General features: G+C 36.7%; 1 protein-coding gene across 2 annotated transcripts in view; it reads right to left on the reverse strand.

Annotated features, from left to right (window-relative positions):
- pax7a (paired box 7a) overlaps positions 1-13,910 on the reverse strand; it is a 76,261-nt gene extending 62,351 nt beyond the window's left edge. Inside the window, exons 1-4 of one of the 2 annotated variants that reach the window (XM_049471639.1) lie at positions 13,182-13,910; positions 10,928-11,163; positions 10,234-10,363; positions 9,478-9,606 (exon numbers count right to left, since the gene is read on the reverse strand). In XM_049471639.1, coding sequence (XP_049327596.1) covers positions 9,478-9,606; positions 10,234-10,363; positions 10,928-11,163; positions 13,182-13,266 — 580 coding nt within the window. In that variant the 5' untranslated portion in view covers positions 13,267-13,910. Of the gene's footprint in view, positions 1-9,477; positions 9,607-10,218; positions 10,364-10,927; positions 11,164-13,181 lie in introns of both variants that reach the window. The other variant, XM_049471638.1, reaches the window with a different exon arrangement.
- Positions 13,911-18,050: the final 4,140 nt, after the last annotated feature.

Genomic DNA, 18,050 nt, shown 5'->3' on the forward strand with positions numbered 1-18,050 from the left:
CCAACAATGACCCGTATTTATCAAACTTTCCAAAGCAATCAAATCAGGTTGTCTCTTTTAATATAACACTAAATAGAATTCAATGAATTTATGAGACATGGGCTTTGTCCCAATTGCATACTACACACTAATACTGTATGGCATCTGCTTAACCAAATAGTGTGGGTTTAATAAGTTAGTATGTGAAATATTATTGTTCTAACTAACAGGAAGTGATTAAAAATTGCTGTGCCAACATGTGCCACTACAAATTCCCCTGCTGTCAGTGCTGCTGCATTTACACTGTTATCTGATTTCTTTTTTCAAAATTTCCAAGACAATCAAAAACAGATGAGTTCTGAAAATGTGTAATGAATATTTAAGTATACTCAGCTTTGACACTTTTACCTATATTATGTACTACAATCTAGATTACATAAAACTAATTAGTATTACTATTTAGTGTGCAATTGGCACGTACAACTGATTTTACAAAAAAATGGGCTTAACAGGGTTCTCTAGACAAATGTCATAAACCTTAAAAAAACACACAGAGATATTTTTCTTTTAAGTGACACCAAAGCTATTTAAAATGTGGGAAATTTGTAAGTGTTAAGAACCTTTATATACTCTATAGTGGTTGTGAACTATTCGCCTGGAGAGCCACCTGCAGGTATCAAATACAACCCAAATCTTACTCACCCCATTCAGATTATCAACGAATTATAAGGCAGTAAATAAATGAATACAATGTCTGCAAGAAGGTAACTCAAAGGGTTGGAAACTGAAAAAGAGTTTGTACTGAAAACACTTTTTTAAGCTGGCATTATAAAAGAAATCTTAGAAACATCCAAGCCAATAACCTATTAGGAACATTTATTTTAAAGATAATAGCTTAGTGTTCTTACTCCTAGACGTCAGAAAAAGTATGGACTAGATTTTGGAGAACACATTGATATGATATTAAAGAACAAAACAACAATAAAGAAGATAAATAAAGACCCAGGGTCGCCGCACCGCCGTCGCAGTCTGGCTTCGTCAACTAACGCGTTATTGATTTTTTATCTAGTTTTTTCACCTCAGTTGTTTGTTTAGAGGTGCTTCATCCCTGCTAATAGCTGTCTACGAGTGTAATCTCTCACTGCTTGGACCCTCCTCCCGTCCCGGGCCCCTTTTTTCTTTTTGTCTCCCCGCGCCTTATGCAGCCGAAGTTAACCGCAGTGCTATAGGGGTAAGGCTCTAGTTTCCAATTGTGTTGCTAATGTTGACACCTGCCAGTTTAGGGCGGGAAGAGGGGCAGTATTAGAGTCCCATCATAGCCAGTCCGCAATCACCTTTTCACTATAGGCAATCTCTTTATGGAAGATTAAGGACGGGTTAGCGTGGTCACAAATCACAGGCATCCTTCTGATGGCTGAAGTTCGAGGTCCAGCCTGAATTGGGAGGACAATGAGTGGAAAGATGTAACTTTATAAGTTCAGTTTTTCAAATGGAACTCAAAACACACCTTAACGTATAACAAATAAAATAAAGAATATTGACTTTTTGATTCTTACCCTACATTAACTGTATCTTTGGTGCCTTTCAGCCATAAGAAGTTAATTAAACTTACAGCATTAGCATTAGCTTTCCTCTGAGCGCGCTTGCAGTTTAAAAGAAAGGAGAAGACTCTATTCATATATTAGAGGAGTGTTCAAGTGTTCAAATTCCTTGTAGAGCATTGCTTGTGATAGGGGAAGTTATATGAACGGGACTGGTTTAAAAAAAACACATAATAAACAAATATGTATAAATAGAAAATATACAACATATAATATATATACACACATTCTGCAGTTAGGAGTGTACAAAAACCCGAATCCCAGCAATTTAGAATTAATTTAATGCCATGGGAAATTTTAGCAAACAAATAAAAATTAAATTATAATCTGGATTTTAATTTTAAATTTTCAAATGTGAAAATTCAGCACATTTTACCAAAGATGCATCAAACAAATACTTTTGCAAAAAAATGGCCAGTACTAAATTAACATTTTACTCACAATGTTAATTTAACCGTAATAGTGTTGATTTTAAAATGGTAAATTTACTGTGTAAAAAATAAAGATTTGCAGATTGGGTTATAAAGCTTGAAGTGGATTCACTCCCAACATGTACATTTATGCAAAAAACATTGATCCACACCATCTCTTTCTTTTTCAGTGTCTCTTTTTCTCTCCTTTTAACATGTTGCTGTCCAGCCGGATCGTGTCAGTTTGAAGCCCCCATTCAAAAGTATTCATGCATCTGCCTTTGAGGCACAATGGCTGCTAGTTTATAAACTGTCTGCGCGCTAGCCCGCGAGCTTTAGTCCGCATTGTCTTCCTCGCCTTAATAAACTTTTAGAAGGAGTTCATCAACTCGCCTGAATAGAATGCGTCGTTGAATCTCAAGACACAAAATAACAGAGGGCTCTTTTCTTCACCCTCCCTCCTCCTCCTCCTCTTTTTCTCTTTCTCTCTTTTCCCCCTTTCTTGCAGGAGTTTACTCTGACAATGGAGAGAGGAGGCTGTCAGACTTCAGAGAGGTCTTAGGCCCAACACGGAGAAGAGGGAGAAAAAAGAGCCAGCATTCAATTAAAGAACAAAATGCTTCTCATAAAAAAACGAAGAAGACAATCGAATTTTCTCTCCATTCAGGCTGGATGGAGGATGATTCAAGCGCTCCCTCCATATCTTATTCAAAAGGAGAAAAACATACATTCAGAGCTGCACAAAGTGCAAAAAAAAGAAGAGGACAAATGATAAAATTGACACAATGGGCTTCCAAAAGCATGCTTTTCTTTAGTATTCACAATGGAATATTCTGAAGAATAAGGATCATCCCAAGATGATCTCCATTGCAAGGCAAAGACGGAGGCCTTAAGGTAGTAAGATAAAAGAACTACCCTTAAAATAAAAAAGTGTTATTTGGAACACATCTGCCTTTTAAAAATAAGAGTAAATAAGCTTTCTTAGTTTATTTAGTTTATTATCAAAAAGTACACTCACGTTATAAAAATAGTTATTTATGCCACTGTTTCCCAAGCTGGTTTTGGAGTACCCCTTGTCCAGGACCAGTCTGTGGAAACCACTACTGTTTGACAGTGTGGGAGAGTGAAGTATATTAGTTAAAAGAACATCTACAGCATGTTAAAGTTCTCGAACTTACAACCTGGTACAGAAATAATTTACATTATGTTACAGGGTATCTTCAGGGGGATTGGTTTCCAACCCTGATTTTGAAGGATTGAAATCCAAATTTCCTTGAGGAATTTTTGTAAGAGTGAAGAACATTCCTAAATATTTTACACTTTAAAATAGTGTTTCGGTTCATCTAATTATTATTTCTTATTTAAATCATATCATGCTGCCGATATTATTCAAACTTTGAAAAATGTCTTGCCGGGCAGGGATTTATCCAGGTCCAGAGTGTGGAGCTATTGTTTTAAGAAAAAGGAGGCTGTTTTTTATCATTTAAAAAATAAGGATTTCTGATTTTATTGGTCCTTCAGACTGCGTTCAGAGCTCAATGCAAAATTGAAAGCAGCAATAAATGTGTAATATTGGCTATAAGCCATTAATCCACTGTTCTACCTTTAAAGTGTGTGAAAAGTTGAAGGTCTTAAAGGAACGCATGCCCTAATTAATTTCATACTCAATTAGGTGGGAATCGCCACATGCAGACCTCGCCGGGGTTCTGGCCTTTTAGCGGGAGAAAACAGTTTCTGTATGGCCATTAACTACAGCGCTAATATCACCGCACCTCTTTACTGCTGTCAAGCCCGCCATGTGAAAGAGAGAGAGAGAGAGAGAGAGAGAGAGAGAGAGAGAGAGAGAGAGAGAGAGAGAGAGAGAGAGAGAAAGAGAGAGAGAGAGAGACCTGCACAGTCTTCTGGCCGCTGTTCTCCGCCGCCTACTGTTTCTGCGGGAGCGTGTGCGCGCTTACACGCCCTAATCACATCTGACAAGTTCAGCGCGTTGGGTTCATGAGAAGAAAAGCTGGTCAACTTATGAGTTCCGAGTCAGATCTCCAGCAGATGCTCCCCGCGCCGCCCGGCCGTGTCAGCTCCTCTTTCTGCGCCTAATTGAGCGTTTAGTCAAAGACAAGCTGCAAAAGAGCATCGGAAAACAGCGTGCGCTGAACTGAGCCTGAACCAAGCTTACAACAGCGAACCTGGAGCTAAACAAACTATTTTTATTACATAAAATATTTTTTTCGTATAACTAAAATTATAGACCATTGTCTATAAAACCAGATTTCTGATTTTGTAACATTAAATTACGTTTATTGTGATTATTGTAAATGGTATTGTTCTTTTTGTTGTTGTTAGTTTATAATAACAAGATCAACAGTGCTGATAATAATAATAATAATAATAATAATAATAATAATAATAATAATAATAATAATAATAATTATTATTATTATTATTATTATTATTATTATTATTATTATTATTATTATTATTATTATTATTATGAGTAGTAGTAGTAGTAGTATGGCTGTTTAAAAAAACATAATGGTTTTGATGCAGCAATAATTAGTATATATTTTATTTTTGCTAACGTATCAGCGTGCGTATATATGCACTCAACATTTCCAGAAGGTTAAATTCAGGAAATTAGTCTAAATATTTTTCTTGTCATTCGAACAAAGGTCTCCATATTTTCTCATACAACTGTACGTGTTCTATAGTAAAATACTTTAGATCCAATTTACGTCCAATTGCGTCTTTAAAAGAGTTAAAAACAAGAGGTATTTAACCCAATGTGTTCACTGGATGTTGCTTCTTGGCTATAACGGTGCTATAATGGTTTAGTGATGCTACTTGTTGCCAGATCAGCGGCGGGTTGAGCTCCTTAAAGCGCGCTGAGGCGAGATGATCTCTTCAACTGAGAGTGATTTTTGGACTCCTTCTGGCAACCCGGGATCCGCTATTGTTCTTTAATGACCACTTGAGCTGATCTTTCAAACGGCGGCCAACGGGAGCGAAACGCTGAATTAGAGCCATCCACAGGCCTCCGGTCCGCGCGCCCGCCCCCCGCAGACCCCCAGCCAGTCAATAAAGTACAGCAAACGAGAAAACCGATGAGGGGCGTTTACACAGCCTGTTAATTACTGCCGCGCGCGCAATCTGTTAATGAGCCACGGTGACCCAAACAAACAAATACAAATGTGAACAAAAAATAAATACGATTTAAATACACATCAGACTTCAGTCTAGTTGTTAAAGTAGGCTTTTGCGCGCGTGCGCTCTGCAGACCCTGTGATCTAAATTAGTAAACGTCACTTTTTTGCATTGTATACTTAACTAACCCCTATACCTTCCCGTACACTCCTCACTTCAGTTCACCTCTTTACCTCAAGTCCCGCCCCAACACACACAAACCGCCTCAGCTCCATCCGTGTTTATGTGTGTGTGTGTGTGTTTCAAGTGTGTGACCCACCCTCACAAATCACACAGAGGAGGAGAGAGAGCCTAAACGGAAATCTTCGCGTGTCAGAATCCATTGTGCACCGCGCGCTCCTGCAGACATTAACTACATCTGAGCGCCGGCCAGCAGGCTAATTACTCACGAGGGAACTGCGTCACAGCGTCACTGACAAGACAAATTGATCGAAATGACCAACAGGATGTTAAAAAAAAATATATATATTAAAGGCCAAGCAAACAAACAAATAATCATAAAAAAATGAAATAATAAAAATAATAATAATAATAATAATAATAATAATAAGAAGAAGAAGAAGACGAAGAACAAGAATATAAAATCTACTGCTAATATTGATCTTTTATAATTTATAATTTATTTTGAAATTCGTGTTAATAGTTTAGCGATGTTTCAAAATATTTTTATATTACCATTAATATAGTTAAATGCATCATTTGAATGTTTTTTTTTACATTTAAAATCACAACCCAGTAAATATTTACTTTTCACGAAAATAAATAATTCGCATGATTACGAAACTATAGGTGTAAACGCTGCGGCTGTTACTAATCCAATTTCAACATATTAAACCGTTTTAATACTTTCCTGACAGATTTTTAATATTATATCAGCTCAAAATCTGCTCCTGCAACTTAAGAATGTTACAATAATACGATGGATCTGAAAATAATACAGCAATATTTATACAGCCTGGTAATACTACTACTACTACTACTACTACTACTACTACTAATAATAATAATAATAATAATAATAATAATAATAATAATAATAATAATAATAATGATAATAATAATGATAATAATAATGATAATAATAATATAGTGGAGGGGCAGTGTGAGAGTGTGAGTGTGTGTTGGTATAAATGGCAAAGAGCAGCAGTAGAGGAGGTTAATCCCAGTTTAATGCAGGTCCACTCAGAGCCGCGCGCTTATCTCTGCCCAGCATTCAGAGCTCCGTCAATTTCAACCGGCAGAAAAGAGCAGCTGGAGAGAGAGAGAGCCCGAGGAGCGCTCTATTAATAACTAAACAACTTCACCATACTCATATACTTCCACTCAACCCACTCTTCCTCTTTCTCTCTCTCTCTCTCTCTCTCTCTCTCTCTCTCTCTCTCGCTCTCTCTCTTTCTAACTACCGCTGTCTTACTCTCTACTTCTTTCTCTGTAGCTCTTTTTTCCCTCTCTCTCTGGATTTTTTTTGTTCTTATCTTTCGAAGGAGAGACTTTACATTTTTCACATGTCCATATAAATTTGCACTGAAACCACAATAGCAACAAAAAATAAAGAAAAAAATAAAGAAAAAAAGAGATAAAGGCAACGTTGGCATTATAGTGTGATGCTTTATATACACATACACTTCATGGACAAAAGTATTGTGACTCATCTGCTCATTCATTTTTTTCTAAAATCAAGGGCATTAAAAAAAGTTATACTTTTGTTTTTCTTTACTGCTCTGTCTCTACTGTCCAGAAAAGGCTATCTACAAGCACTGTTACTTTAAGCTACATTAAGAGCATCAGTGAAATCACAATGGGGATGATCACCTCCACCTCACCACACCAATAACTCCACAAGCCATACTGGATGAAGCATCTTCATTCCTGAGAACGCAGATCTTTCACAGCTCCACAGCTCAATGCTGGCGGGCTTTATACCACTTTAGCCCACACCAGGTTTATGTTTATCTGCTCCAGTGGGTTATATTTTATTATCAATACTTCTCTGCCGGGACCAGACAAGTTTTGTGTGCGCATGTACACATCTGTGTCAGCAACGTTCTACTGTTCTTTATATATGTGTTTTATATTTAAGCTTCTACCTAACTATCTCTCTCCCTACATCTCTCTCTCTCTCTCTAATTGAATATGAACAGTGTCACTTAGCCCTGGAGCTCGAGGCTCTCTGACAGCCCACAGTCTCCCCTCCTGCCCCCTGAGCCGCCCCTTCAGCCCAGAACCGTCCAATCCCATCAGCTCCTCTCTGTGAGGCTAAACATTACAGGTGAACCTACTCACAACACACATACATAGAGAACGAGAGAAAGAGAGAGCCCTAAAGTCTTAAAGAGAAGTCTGCAGTGCAAAACTTCAGATGCAGATGCAGAAAATGAGTGATGACTAAAAGTGAGAGACAAAAAGAAGAGCAGAGAAAAACAGAAAGAGAGAAAAAGATATGAAGAATATTTTTATAAATGTATAAAAAGTCATCCAAAACAAACAGCTAGTAAAATAAAATAAAAAAACTGCACATAAACACAGAAATAAACACATAGACAGCTGATTAGATGCATGGGAAAAAAGTTTAGAAAACGTATTTTAAAAAATAAAGCAATGCATTAATAAGTATGCAAACAAACAAATAAACAAACAGAAAACATAACATAGAGATAGAATGCTACACAAACAAATTGTGTTTAAAAAGTTTAGAAAGAAAAACAAACACATGCAGGTGAGCGGATAAGCATATGGAAAGACACGTAAATGCATAAATAAAAAAAAAAGTGCGCTAGCTCGCGCTGCAGAATGGAGTGAAGTGTGTGAGGAGCTCTGGGCCACAGAGAGCGTTTAGAGATGAAAGTGGAGAGAAATAAAGAGCTCCGCTTTAATCGGCCTTAAAACCCCTTCAACACTCACACAGCGCGAGCGCGCGGGGCTGATGGGGGATAAATGCGTTTGCTACCATAGCCAGGGGCTATTACAGCCTTCCTTCACACACACGCACACACACACACACTAATAAGTCTTAACATTACTAGGTGCCGTTTGGATCGAGGGGAAACTTAAACGAATCTTTTCAAGAACTGAGCGGCATCTTTAAAGCTGGACGCGCGCGCTGGCATTAACAGAGGTTTGCAGCAATAATGAACACACTATATTAAACACACACAAACACACACACGCACACAAACAAACTTCTTTACAAACACACTGCTTTACACATTGCTTTAAACACATTTTACATTGCAGCTCCACTGCATATCACTCAGGTATATAACAGGTCAACCAAGCCAAGCTAAGGACACACGCCTGCACCACGTGCCAAAACACTGATATTATTATTACAAAAAGAAAATCGACACCCATCGAAATTTGAAAAGAAAAAAAAAACATTTTGGATCACGTTTTAGTTATACCTTAGATATATTTTGGTTATAGTAGCTCATTTATTTATGTATTTAAAACTTACACAATAATAAAACAAAACAAATACGTATTATAAAATGTGCTTTACCTAAGTGTGATTTTCGATTCTAGCACATGAAGTTCATCACAGTTTATACTGACCTCTTTTAACTTTTTTTACACAATATATTAAACTGATTATACATTACATTAAAATATACAGACTGTTTATTAGACTGAGAGATTTTTATACATTATACACGCGTATACATTATACATTATACTAGATAGAGAGACTCTTATATTTCATATTTTGTATTAGATTAAATGTAAATACACACTGCCATTAATAATAATTGTAATATTCTAAATTTAAAAGGAATATGTCATGTGTTTGCTGCTGTTGTGCCAGCTGTGTTCGGGAGACTCGTTAACATGAAGTGGAGTGAGTGCGCGCGGGAACACGAGCTCCACAAATTAATTTACGAGGATGGGGGTCTTACAGGAGGTCCACATAAATAACAGAGTAACGAGCTGCTGACCACTCAGCCATTGCCTATTTACCACCAATTAACCCCGCAGTGTAAACAGCACATATTACAGCGTGTGTGTTCTCACATTATCAAAGTTCTTCAAAAGCTCTTTCACTCTAACTGGACGGGGGGCGTTCCAATAGGCTCTAAAATCTGAGACTAACAGGCGATTATATTTGTTTATTATAATATAAAATTCCAAAGCTTTACATACCCAGACATTACACAAAATACACACCAGTATTCCCAATATCCAGTAAATATTTCCAATAACATGCACATATGCACCCACGAGCCAACAGACGTGGTGCATAAAAACGACCCGACATGCCAACGATCAAAACCCCAGCAGCTGATTTCACTCACCTTTATCCCCGAGGATCCCGTCGATGCTGTGCTTCGTTTTCTTCTCTCCGTCTTCATCTTTCTTATCACAGTCATCATCGTCATCCTTCTTCCCAAAGCGCGCTCTCAAAACCCGACTAATGGAACTCACTAACATAAGGTACACACAGACAAACACACCAACAATTAACTATATATATTTAAAATCAGTATTGCCTTTTAGAGACCCACTAGCATAGTCTAAACTAGTACCAAACTCTAAATAATATATATTTTTTACACATTATTGTTTTTACATAACTGCATCATTTTAAGCATTTAAGCAGTTTATTTTTCCATTATTTGATGAATACATTGTTAGCTGATCTTAATTGACACAAAATTTTAAAGCCGTTTCAATTCTAGAAATGTAAAACCAGAATGCTTATTTTTACAGCTTAATTATCACACTCAAAAGGCCCCTCAAATGTGTAATCCAAATTTACTGGATTTACTTTAAAGCTCAATGTCAGTCAGTTGATTTTAATCAAAGCAATATTTTAGGCGATCTAAATAAATACTAATTATTTAAATTAATTCTTGTTTTTAAGGCCACTTAACTGAAATTTTGACCAGCCGTTAACAAGTTTCACAAACTTCTGTCGCCATCTTAATTATTAATGAACTTTAAATAACATAGCTTAACAAATCTTTTTTTAAATAAACTATAATTTTAGTTACAGTGCAGTCTCAGTAAAAAAAAGAAAAGGGGGGGTTGCTTACCAGATGAGGCCTCACCTGAAGGAACCGTGCCTCTGTCACACACCCCGTCCTTCAGCAGCTTGTCCCGAATCTCCCAGCTGAACATTCCCGGGTTCTCGCGCTTATATTCCTCGATCCTTTTCTCCACGTCTGGCGTGGCCACCTGCTGCAGTGGTCAACCAGCAGCGTTTGGAAAAAAAAAACATAAAAAAGAAAAATGCAATGCATTTTAATTAAGCATGCGTGAATAGGAACAGTTTTATATATTATATGCAATTATATTGAAAATGAATCGAAAGTTTTCCTTTTTCTGCAAATTTGTCATTTTGAACATTTTAAACAACGTTTTGCGTGACAACGACGGTATACTGAAAGGGTAAAGTATTGATTTGTTAAATACAAAACTTCACTGCCAAATTAAAACAGTGAAAACGTTGTCAGAAAAATATCTCTAAATGTCTTGATTTATTTTTATTTATAAGAAGTACTTAAGATTAAGATCAGTCTCAAAACAAAATACCCTGAGATGGGTCTAGACTAAAGACTAATACAACTTTTCAAGTTTTTGAAGTTTGAAAATGAAGTAAGTTTTTGGAATATATTAAAAAAAAACATACAGTTTTGTCATTTATATCTATTTCTAATTTCTAATAAAAAACACAAATATAGACGCAGATTTTTGCTGTTTCTTCTGCCTTGAGGTGAAAAGGCTGAACCTGTGTCCACTCACCCTAGGCTTACTTCCCCCGATGGCCCCTGGCCGAATGGAGCCGGTTTCTTGGTAGCGGCACAGGATTTTAGAGACACAGCCGTGGGACACGCGCAGCTGGCGGGAGATGACACAGGGCCTGATGCCGTGGTGCGCCATCTCTACGATCTTGTGGCGTATGTGGTTGGGCAGCGGCCTGCCGTTGATGAAAACGCCGCCGAGCTGATTCACGCGGCCTTGGCCCAAGGGTGTCGACACTGTCCCGGGACAAACACACACACACACACACACACACACACACACACACGCGCACACACACACACACGTTAAACTCCTTTGAAAGTGTGTTTGTGTCGACCAAGCAAAATTTCACTTCTTATTTCTAAGAAAATATATCAACATTCTATCAGTCCTTAAAATAAAAAAAAATAATTGAGAAAACTGAGTCTATTTGCTTTTTTGTTTGTTAAAGTTTTTTTTTAAATAATCTGTTGCTGTAAAATGTCACAGTTACAGACTCTATAGGCCAATGTGACAGGCTTGATTTGCTGTTTAGCATCAGACTCAAGTAATTATGAAGGTCGTGACATCATTTCCAAATTCCCGCTCATATTAAGACCCATTAGCTCTAGGAAACTTAGGTGAAGGTGAAGTGTGAAGGTGGCAACCATTGTCGTGGATTTACAGTATATACCGTTCCAAACTACTGTTTAAAGAGTCTATGGTTATGTGGTATCTGCACCTTCACCACTATACATCCCTTAGCTCATATTATAACCAAATAAACATCATAACATTAAACAAAGAAGCATCTAATCATATCCCGTCATTACCAAATTCGTGTGAAGAGTGTTTTCCCCCAAACGGACTCGTGCCAGACCCTCCCCTGGTAGATTTGTCCTTCGTCGTGTTATAATGTGAAGCTCTACAACACTTCAGGACCCCCCTCCCCAACACCAACACTCCCATTACCCATTCAAGAGCATCTGAAGATGCTGCACTTTTACACCTTGATTATTCGTAGTCATGCAGAGCAAATATTGGCGTGATCCTTTGAGCCATCTCTTAGCTGTGTGTTTTATATCAGCAGGACTCTTCAGTCAATCCCGTAGCTTGAGTTGTAGAATTCGTGAGCTGGAGCGTTTTTCCTCAGCGACTCTTAAGCACGAATCTCTCTCTCTCTCTCTCTCTCTCTCTCTCTTTTCTCTGGATGTTTGAATGTCTCATCAGTTACTAAACAGTTTTTGGGCTTCAAAACAAGTAAATCCCAAGTGTCGCTGTCATGCAATAAGCTTTTTTTTTTTTTCATTTGATTTTTGCCATTTTCTGCTGTTATGTGAATTTAGTACTTTACATTATAGCATATTTATATGGCCAATGAAAATGCTCAAAAGACATGTAATAAAAGTGAATCAAATTACTTTATTTATTGGATTATCAACAAAGGTTAGGCTACTTATAAAATCATCCATTGTTTTTATTTTAGAAATGTAACATTAATTAGAAGCGTAATTGATGCACATTTAAAAATAGTTTACAGCTTTCAGTTTCACTGATATTCATACAATATTCAAACAATTGAAGTCATACAATTCGATTTCATCTACTGAAGGTTTGACACATGCTGGATAATATAATGTAACGTTAGTGAGTGTAAGTGTTTTAACCATAAAGTGATAGTAATTAAAATACTGTTTAAATGTGCCGCAAAGTTGTTTACATGTTACACGCGCCAAAATAACCATGCTGAATTTACATGATTTTTATCTGGACATAATTTCCACGTGAATAAAATATATTGCATCATTTACTGAATTTTGGCCGAAATTTATGATGTAATATATCGTCACTGCAGCGCATTAAAAAATTTTCATATTTCAAACTAGCAGATCTTTATTTTAATCTGTTAGTGATAAACAGACAGGATAGAAATAACGGAAATGCCCTAAATGAATTAGAATTATAAAATATTTTTATTTACTTTTTTTCGACTGAAAGTTTTTTTGCTTCTGTTTTAAAGTTACGAGTTTTTTTTTTTTTGAAAACTCATTCAATAATTCTGTTTATAAGAAGGATAAAAGAAGGATAAAATTCCAAAAAATCATAGTTCTGTTCGCGCCCGCAGATTTCGAAGAAAAAACACCTCTACGATCTTTTAATAAACTTTTTAAATTACTAAACAATCTACAATTATTACATGTAAAATACAAACTATATACACTATTTGTAAAAGCACAGTCAACTCTATTTTAAGATATAAAGTCATAAAAGTTACCTTCCAGTGGGAATCCGGTGCGAGGGTAGTTCTGACCCGGTGCTGGCCGGACCATACGAGGAACGGTTCCTGGTAAAGTAGCCATTTCAGCTACTCCAAAAAGAAAAAAATAAACTGAACCAGAGAGGAAAAAAGCAGTTACACGGATAGGTCCAGTCTCGCCTTCGCAAGAAAAAAAACAACAACAGATCCAGATTTTTCACCAAAAAGAAGCCTAAAAACGAAAGTCCAGCCACAGCAGTGGACACAGCACCCAGGAAATTAGGGGGAAGTGAGTTTTCTTTTTTGGGATGAAAGGGAAACAGGGAGGAGTGGAAAGTGCAGGGCAGAGGGGACTGGGACCACAGCTTTTAGGACAGCAGTGTAAACTGTTTAAGTGTGTGTGTTTGTGTTTATGTGTGTGTAAGTAAGTGTGGGGTGTGTTAGTGCTCGTAGCTGCTCTTGCCCATTGCTGGGGGGAGTTAAAGTGGTCCAACTTTGGAACAAGATATGGGTGGGGGGGGAGGCAGCTATTGGCTTTGAGAGAGAGGAGGCGGGGCCTGGACAAAGGCGACCAATGAGATTAAGCAGCGAGGAAGAAACACACTCTCATACACACACATAAACACACACACACTGGACTCGTTGCCCTCCCACGCAGTCCTAATCAGACCAAGCGCAGGAAATGTTAAATGGCGTTTTCATTCATGAGTGATTGGAGGTGGACGGCAGAGAGCGCGCTAATCACGCATATATATACTCACTGACACACACACACACAGAAAATGCACTGGCACGCCTGGAACGCACACACACACACACACACAAATATGCTGAGGCTCTTACACAACACTAAATATTAAACTGATTGGCCAGACATAGTATTAAGCATATCGTCGAGCTGCCTCGTGCTTGTATTTCTCCAAAATATTAACATTTTTGTCAATTGAAGTCAAAATTTCCACATGTCCAGTTCATTACATATTTTTAAATATAATATAAGGAACATACACATTTTAACTTAAATCCAAATGTGCAAAAGAAAAAACGGATATTTTTGCTCCACTGCGACAATATTGTGTTTTAATATGACTATTTTGAACGAAATACATGAAGACTGTTGTAGGGGCTCTTACTAAAATCAGGAAATAGACCTCGTGGTAAGTAAACATACAACGAGGCACGTTTTTATTTTAGATACATTGTTTCTTAGTAATATTTTATCAAATGTGCAGATGCGCTCTCTTTATGAAGTGCTTAAGATGTCTCCGATGTTTTGTAATACGCATCTGTATACCATACAGTTGTTATTATTATTATTATTATTATTATTATTATTATTATTATTATTATTATTATTATTATTATTAAATGAAAATGTCGTTTACTGAGATTTTATGTCGTTTTTTAATCAATATTTTATTTTTATTTTTGTTACTACTTAATGAGTAAGTTACACATTTCCTTTTACAGATTGAAAATTATTTACTTAGCATGCATATTGATCTATGGACATATTGTTTTTTATCATATATAAGGCCGCTATAACCGCTATAAGTTGTTTACATATAGCCTATGATATATATACTGTTCGAAACATTTAAAGAAAACTAGACGTAGTAAAAAGGAATTTATTTTGTAAAAAAAAAAAAAAGTACATTGCTGTTTTGAGTGATCTCTCTTTTAGGAAGAACACCATTTAGAATTCTGCTCCAAAACATAGTCTATTTAATTAATTCTTCATTAAAGTGAATAAGGTGAGCTGTTGGTGGAACTGAACAAATCCATATGGTGGCTGAAGTTCACAGATCAGTCTGCAACTAAACCTACAACCACTAACGCTGTTCTTCTAAAATCTCAAATTTTAATACGTTCACTAAAAAAAGTTCTCAAGTTCTCTCTTTTTGCTGTTTTAAATTTTCTGGCAATATATGTGATACATATAGGATATATGTATGAGCCTCATGTCCTTACTTTGTATAAAATACCAGTGTGAGTGTGTGATCTCTGTAGGAGCCTTAGTGAATAGGAAGCCATGTGCCAGCTCGGCCGTGGAGAGCTCTCCTGGTGGAAAGCAATTTCACAAATAATTTTTTACAACAATTAGGGAGTGTGCAGGGGTGAAATGGCGATTTCACATGCAGATGCGCTGGTGGGGGAAGACCCTGAGCCCGTGCACATGGTCCTGACCCCTTAAGAGCTCCTGCTTTGGTCAAAGATCTGCACTGCACCACATTAAAGTCCAGCATCAGGCAAATGAAACCCAGCACAGCGGCCTTTCATGAGAAACCTTCCTTTTTACCTTTTTCCAAGGGTCTCTCTCTCTCTCTCTCTCTCTCTCCCCTCTCTCTCTATCTCTCTCTTTCTTTCACACTCACTCTCTCCAAAGCCTGGCCTTTGCAAACAGTAAAATCACAAATGTTGAATTAAGTTTGAATTAAATCTGCATAGTTAAGCTATATACGAAATGATCAAATATATATTCCAAAAAAAATGAATAAATTGAATAAATTCAACCCAGAGATTTATTTAACATCTGAGGGTTTTAAAGTGGAGACACAATCCACTACAAGTAAAGTTCAAAAGTTGACAAAGTAGAACACCCAGAAAGTCTTCTGTTTCCACTTTCTTTACTTGCATTTTTATTACTATTTATTATTAAGATATTGCCAAAAATATACCAACAGCAATAATAACAACAGCACGAATACTGGTTTTAAAGCCCATGAAATTGCAACATGGCATTGTGTCTGTAATGAATATAGTTCAAGATAACAAAGTTGTAATAGATTGTAATTCCATTATGGCTTTATTTATTTGTTTGCAGCTAATTTAGTTGCTGTAGATAAGAGCATTACTCAGCTTGTCTCTTCGTGAAACAGAAATACACCAGTTCTTTTTATAGTATACAGTAATAGCTCCAGACCATTTAATTGATTTGAGATGGACTACAGTGTTATTGTGTAATTCAATTCCTAAAGAAATCTCCCAAATCAAACAATGAGACTTTTGCACAAACTGCTTCAATGCTTTAACGCTTAGTCCAGCAGGTAAATCCAAGTACAGGTTTGGGGTTAAGACACAGCAGGTTCAGTCCATTTCAATCAGTTAACCAGCTTTAATGGACAAACTTCCAAATAGACATACATGAACTGTCCATTAGTCTGCCCATTACATTATTATATTATCAAATTTTCCCATGACTAAATTCAAGAAACACAGCATTTATGTGACAACCATCTATATCTTATTAAACATAGTCCATTTGAAAGAATAATTTATACCAATCAGCCTTATTATGTGTTAACAGGTGAAGTGAAGACAATAACATTACCTGACTATAATGGCACCTTTTAACAAACGGGGATTCCACACAATTAGTTAGCAAGTGTCAATTTTTGATGCTGTGTTGGAAGTAGAAAAAATGGACAAATGTAAAAGTATGCAGTGGTCAGTACCTACCAAATGTTCTTTAAAAAATACAACCAATGAACCGATAGCAGGATTATGGGCACCCAAGGCTTTATTTTACATATGTAAGTAATCCAATAATGATCATTTACTAAATTCTTATCCTACAACATTTCTACATTTATAAAGTTTATTCTACTTATAAATTTAATTTATAGATACATAGGCCTAAAACCCTTAAACACGTGGATTTAATGTATTGTGTATTAATATTGTATTAATGTAAACATGATGTACAATCAAATGAATCAAGCCAATGCAGTGCATCACCATTTTAAATAGAAAAAATCTCAATAAAACAATTTAATTCAGCCCTATTTTAACAACTGATTTAATAATGGAGTTCAATTAACACGTTGACATTTTACTGCTATGGATTAAGTGTATAATATATGCTTAAAATAAAACAAAGACTGTGCAGAGTACTACTCTACTATAAAAGTAAGATACACTTCAGAAAAGGATTTTTAATGGATTTTAAAAAAGTGTTTTTAACATTTCTTTACTGTTGAGAACCCTGACATCTTAAACTCCTCAAACTATTTAAATACTCAAATGAGCATCTTTGCTGGATTACATTGTTCTTCTTTATGACATACTAGAAATATTGGTATATGGCTTTTGGAGGAGCCTTTTAAAATGTGTTTACTTCTAATTGTTGTGCATTTTTGAGTACAAAGGAATTTAAATAAATATTATACATTTAAATTATAAACGTTAATAGTTTAAGACATTCAAGCATAGGGTCACTTACATAAGAAATAAAGCCTTCTTTCAGGAGTAAAAAATCAATTTACACGTCAAAAGATCCAAAAGGGACCATGAGGTCGGCTCCCAATTAAAGTGCAACACTGTTCCTCAAAGTTACACCGTGCCAGTTGTCTCCTGAGTCAGTAAAGCCAAGGATGGACCCCGTCTGAACTCCCAAACTCTGCTGCCAAATCTCCACGGCCCAGCCCAGCCCAGCACACCAGGCACAGATTGCTGTGGAGGCCGCTGTGGGCCCTCCCCGCGGACTCTTGTTAACTTGCTGAGGCACGCTCACATCTGCTGAGAATTATGTCAATGTGTTATTGCTTCCTCACCAGAATTATTTTATCCGGACGGCAAGTGTGGCAGTGTAAGATGTCATGTAGCAGAAGGCCTCTGCTTGTTAAGTTTCACACTTTCATTAATGACAGGGAGCGGGTCAGAGATTCACATCTTTATGATGCAGAGCCTGGCTCGACTAGCAAGCGGCTAGATCAGGGGTGGCCAAACTTTTTTTGTTGGGGGCCAGAAGGAGAAATATATTTGAAGTCACTGGCCACACTTTGACAGTGTTGTGTAAACTAAGATTTTTCAAATTGATGTTTAATTTCATGATGTCTCTTAATATTAAACTCCTTAATTTTCTGTGCTAAAAATGCGCACCCTCTC

The sequence above is a fragment of the Astyanax mexicanus genome, chromosome 24, assembly GCF_023375975.1.
Source record: "Astyanax mexicanus isolate ESR-SI-001 chromosome 24, AstMex3_surface, whole genome shotgun sequence".
Classification (NCBI taxonomy): domain Eukaryota; kingdom Metazoa; phylum Chordata; class Actinopteri; order Characiformes; family Acestrorhamphidae; genus Astyanax; species Astyanax mexicanus.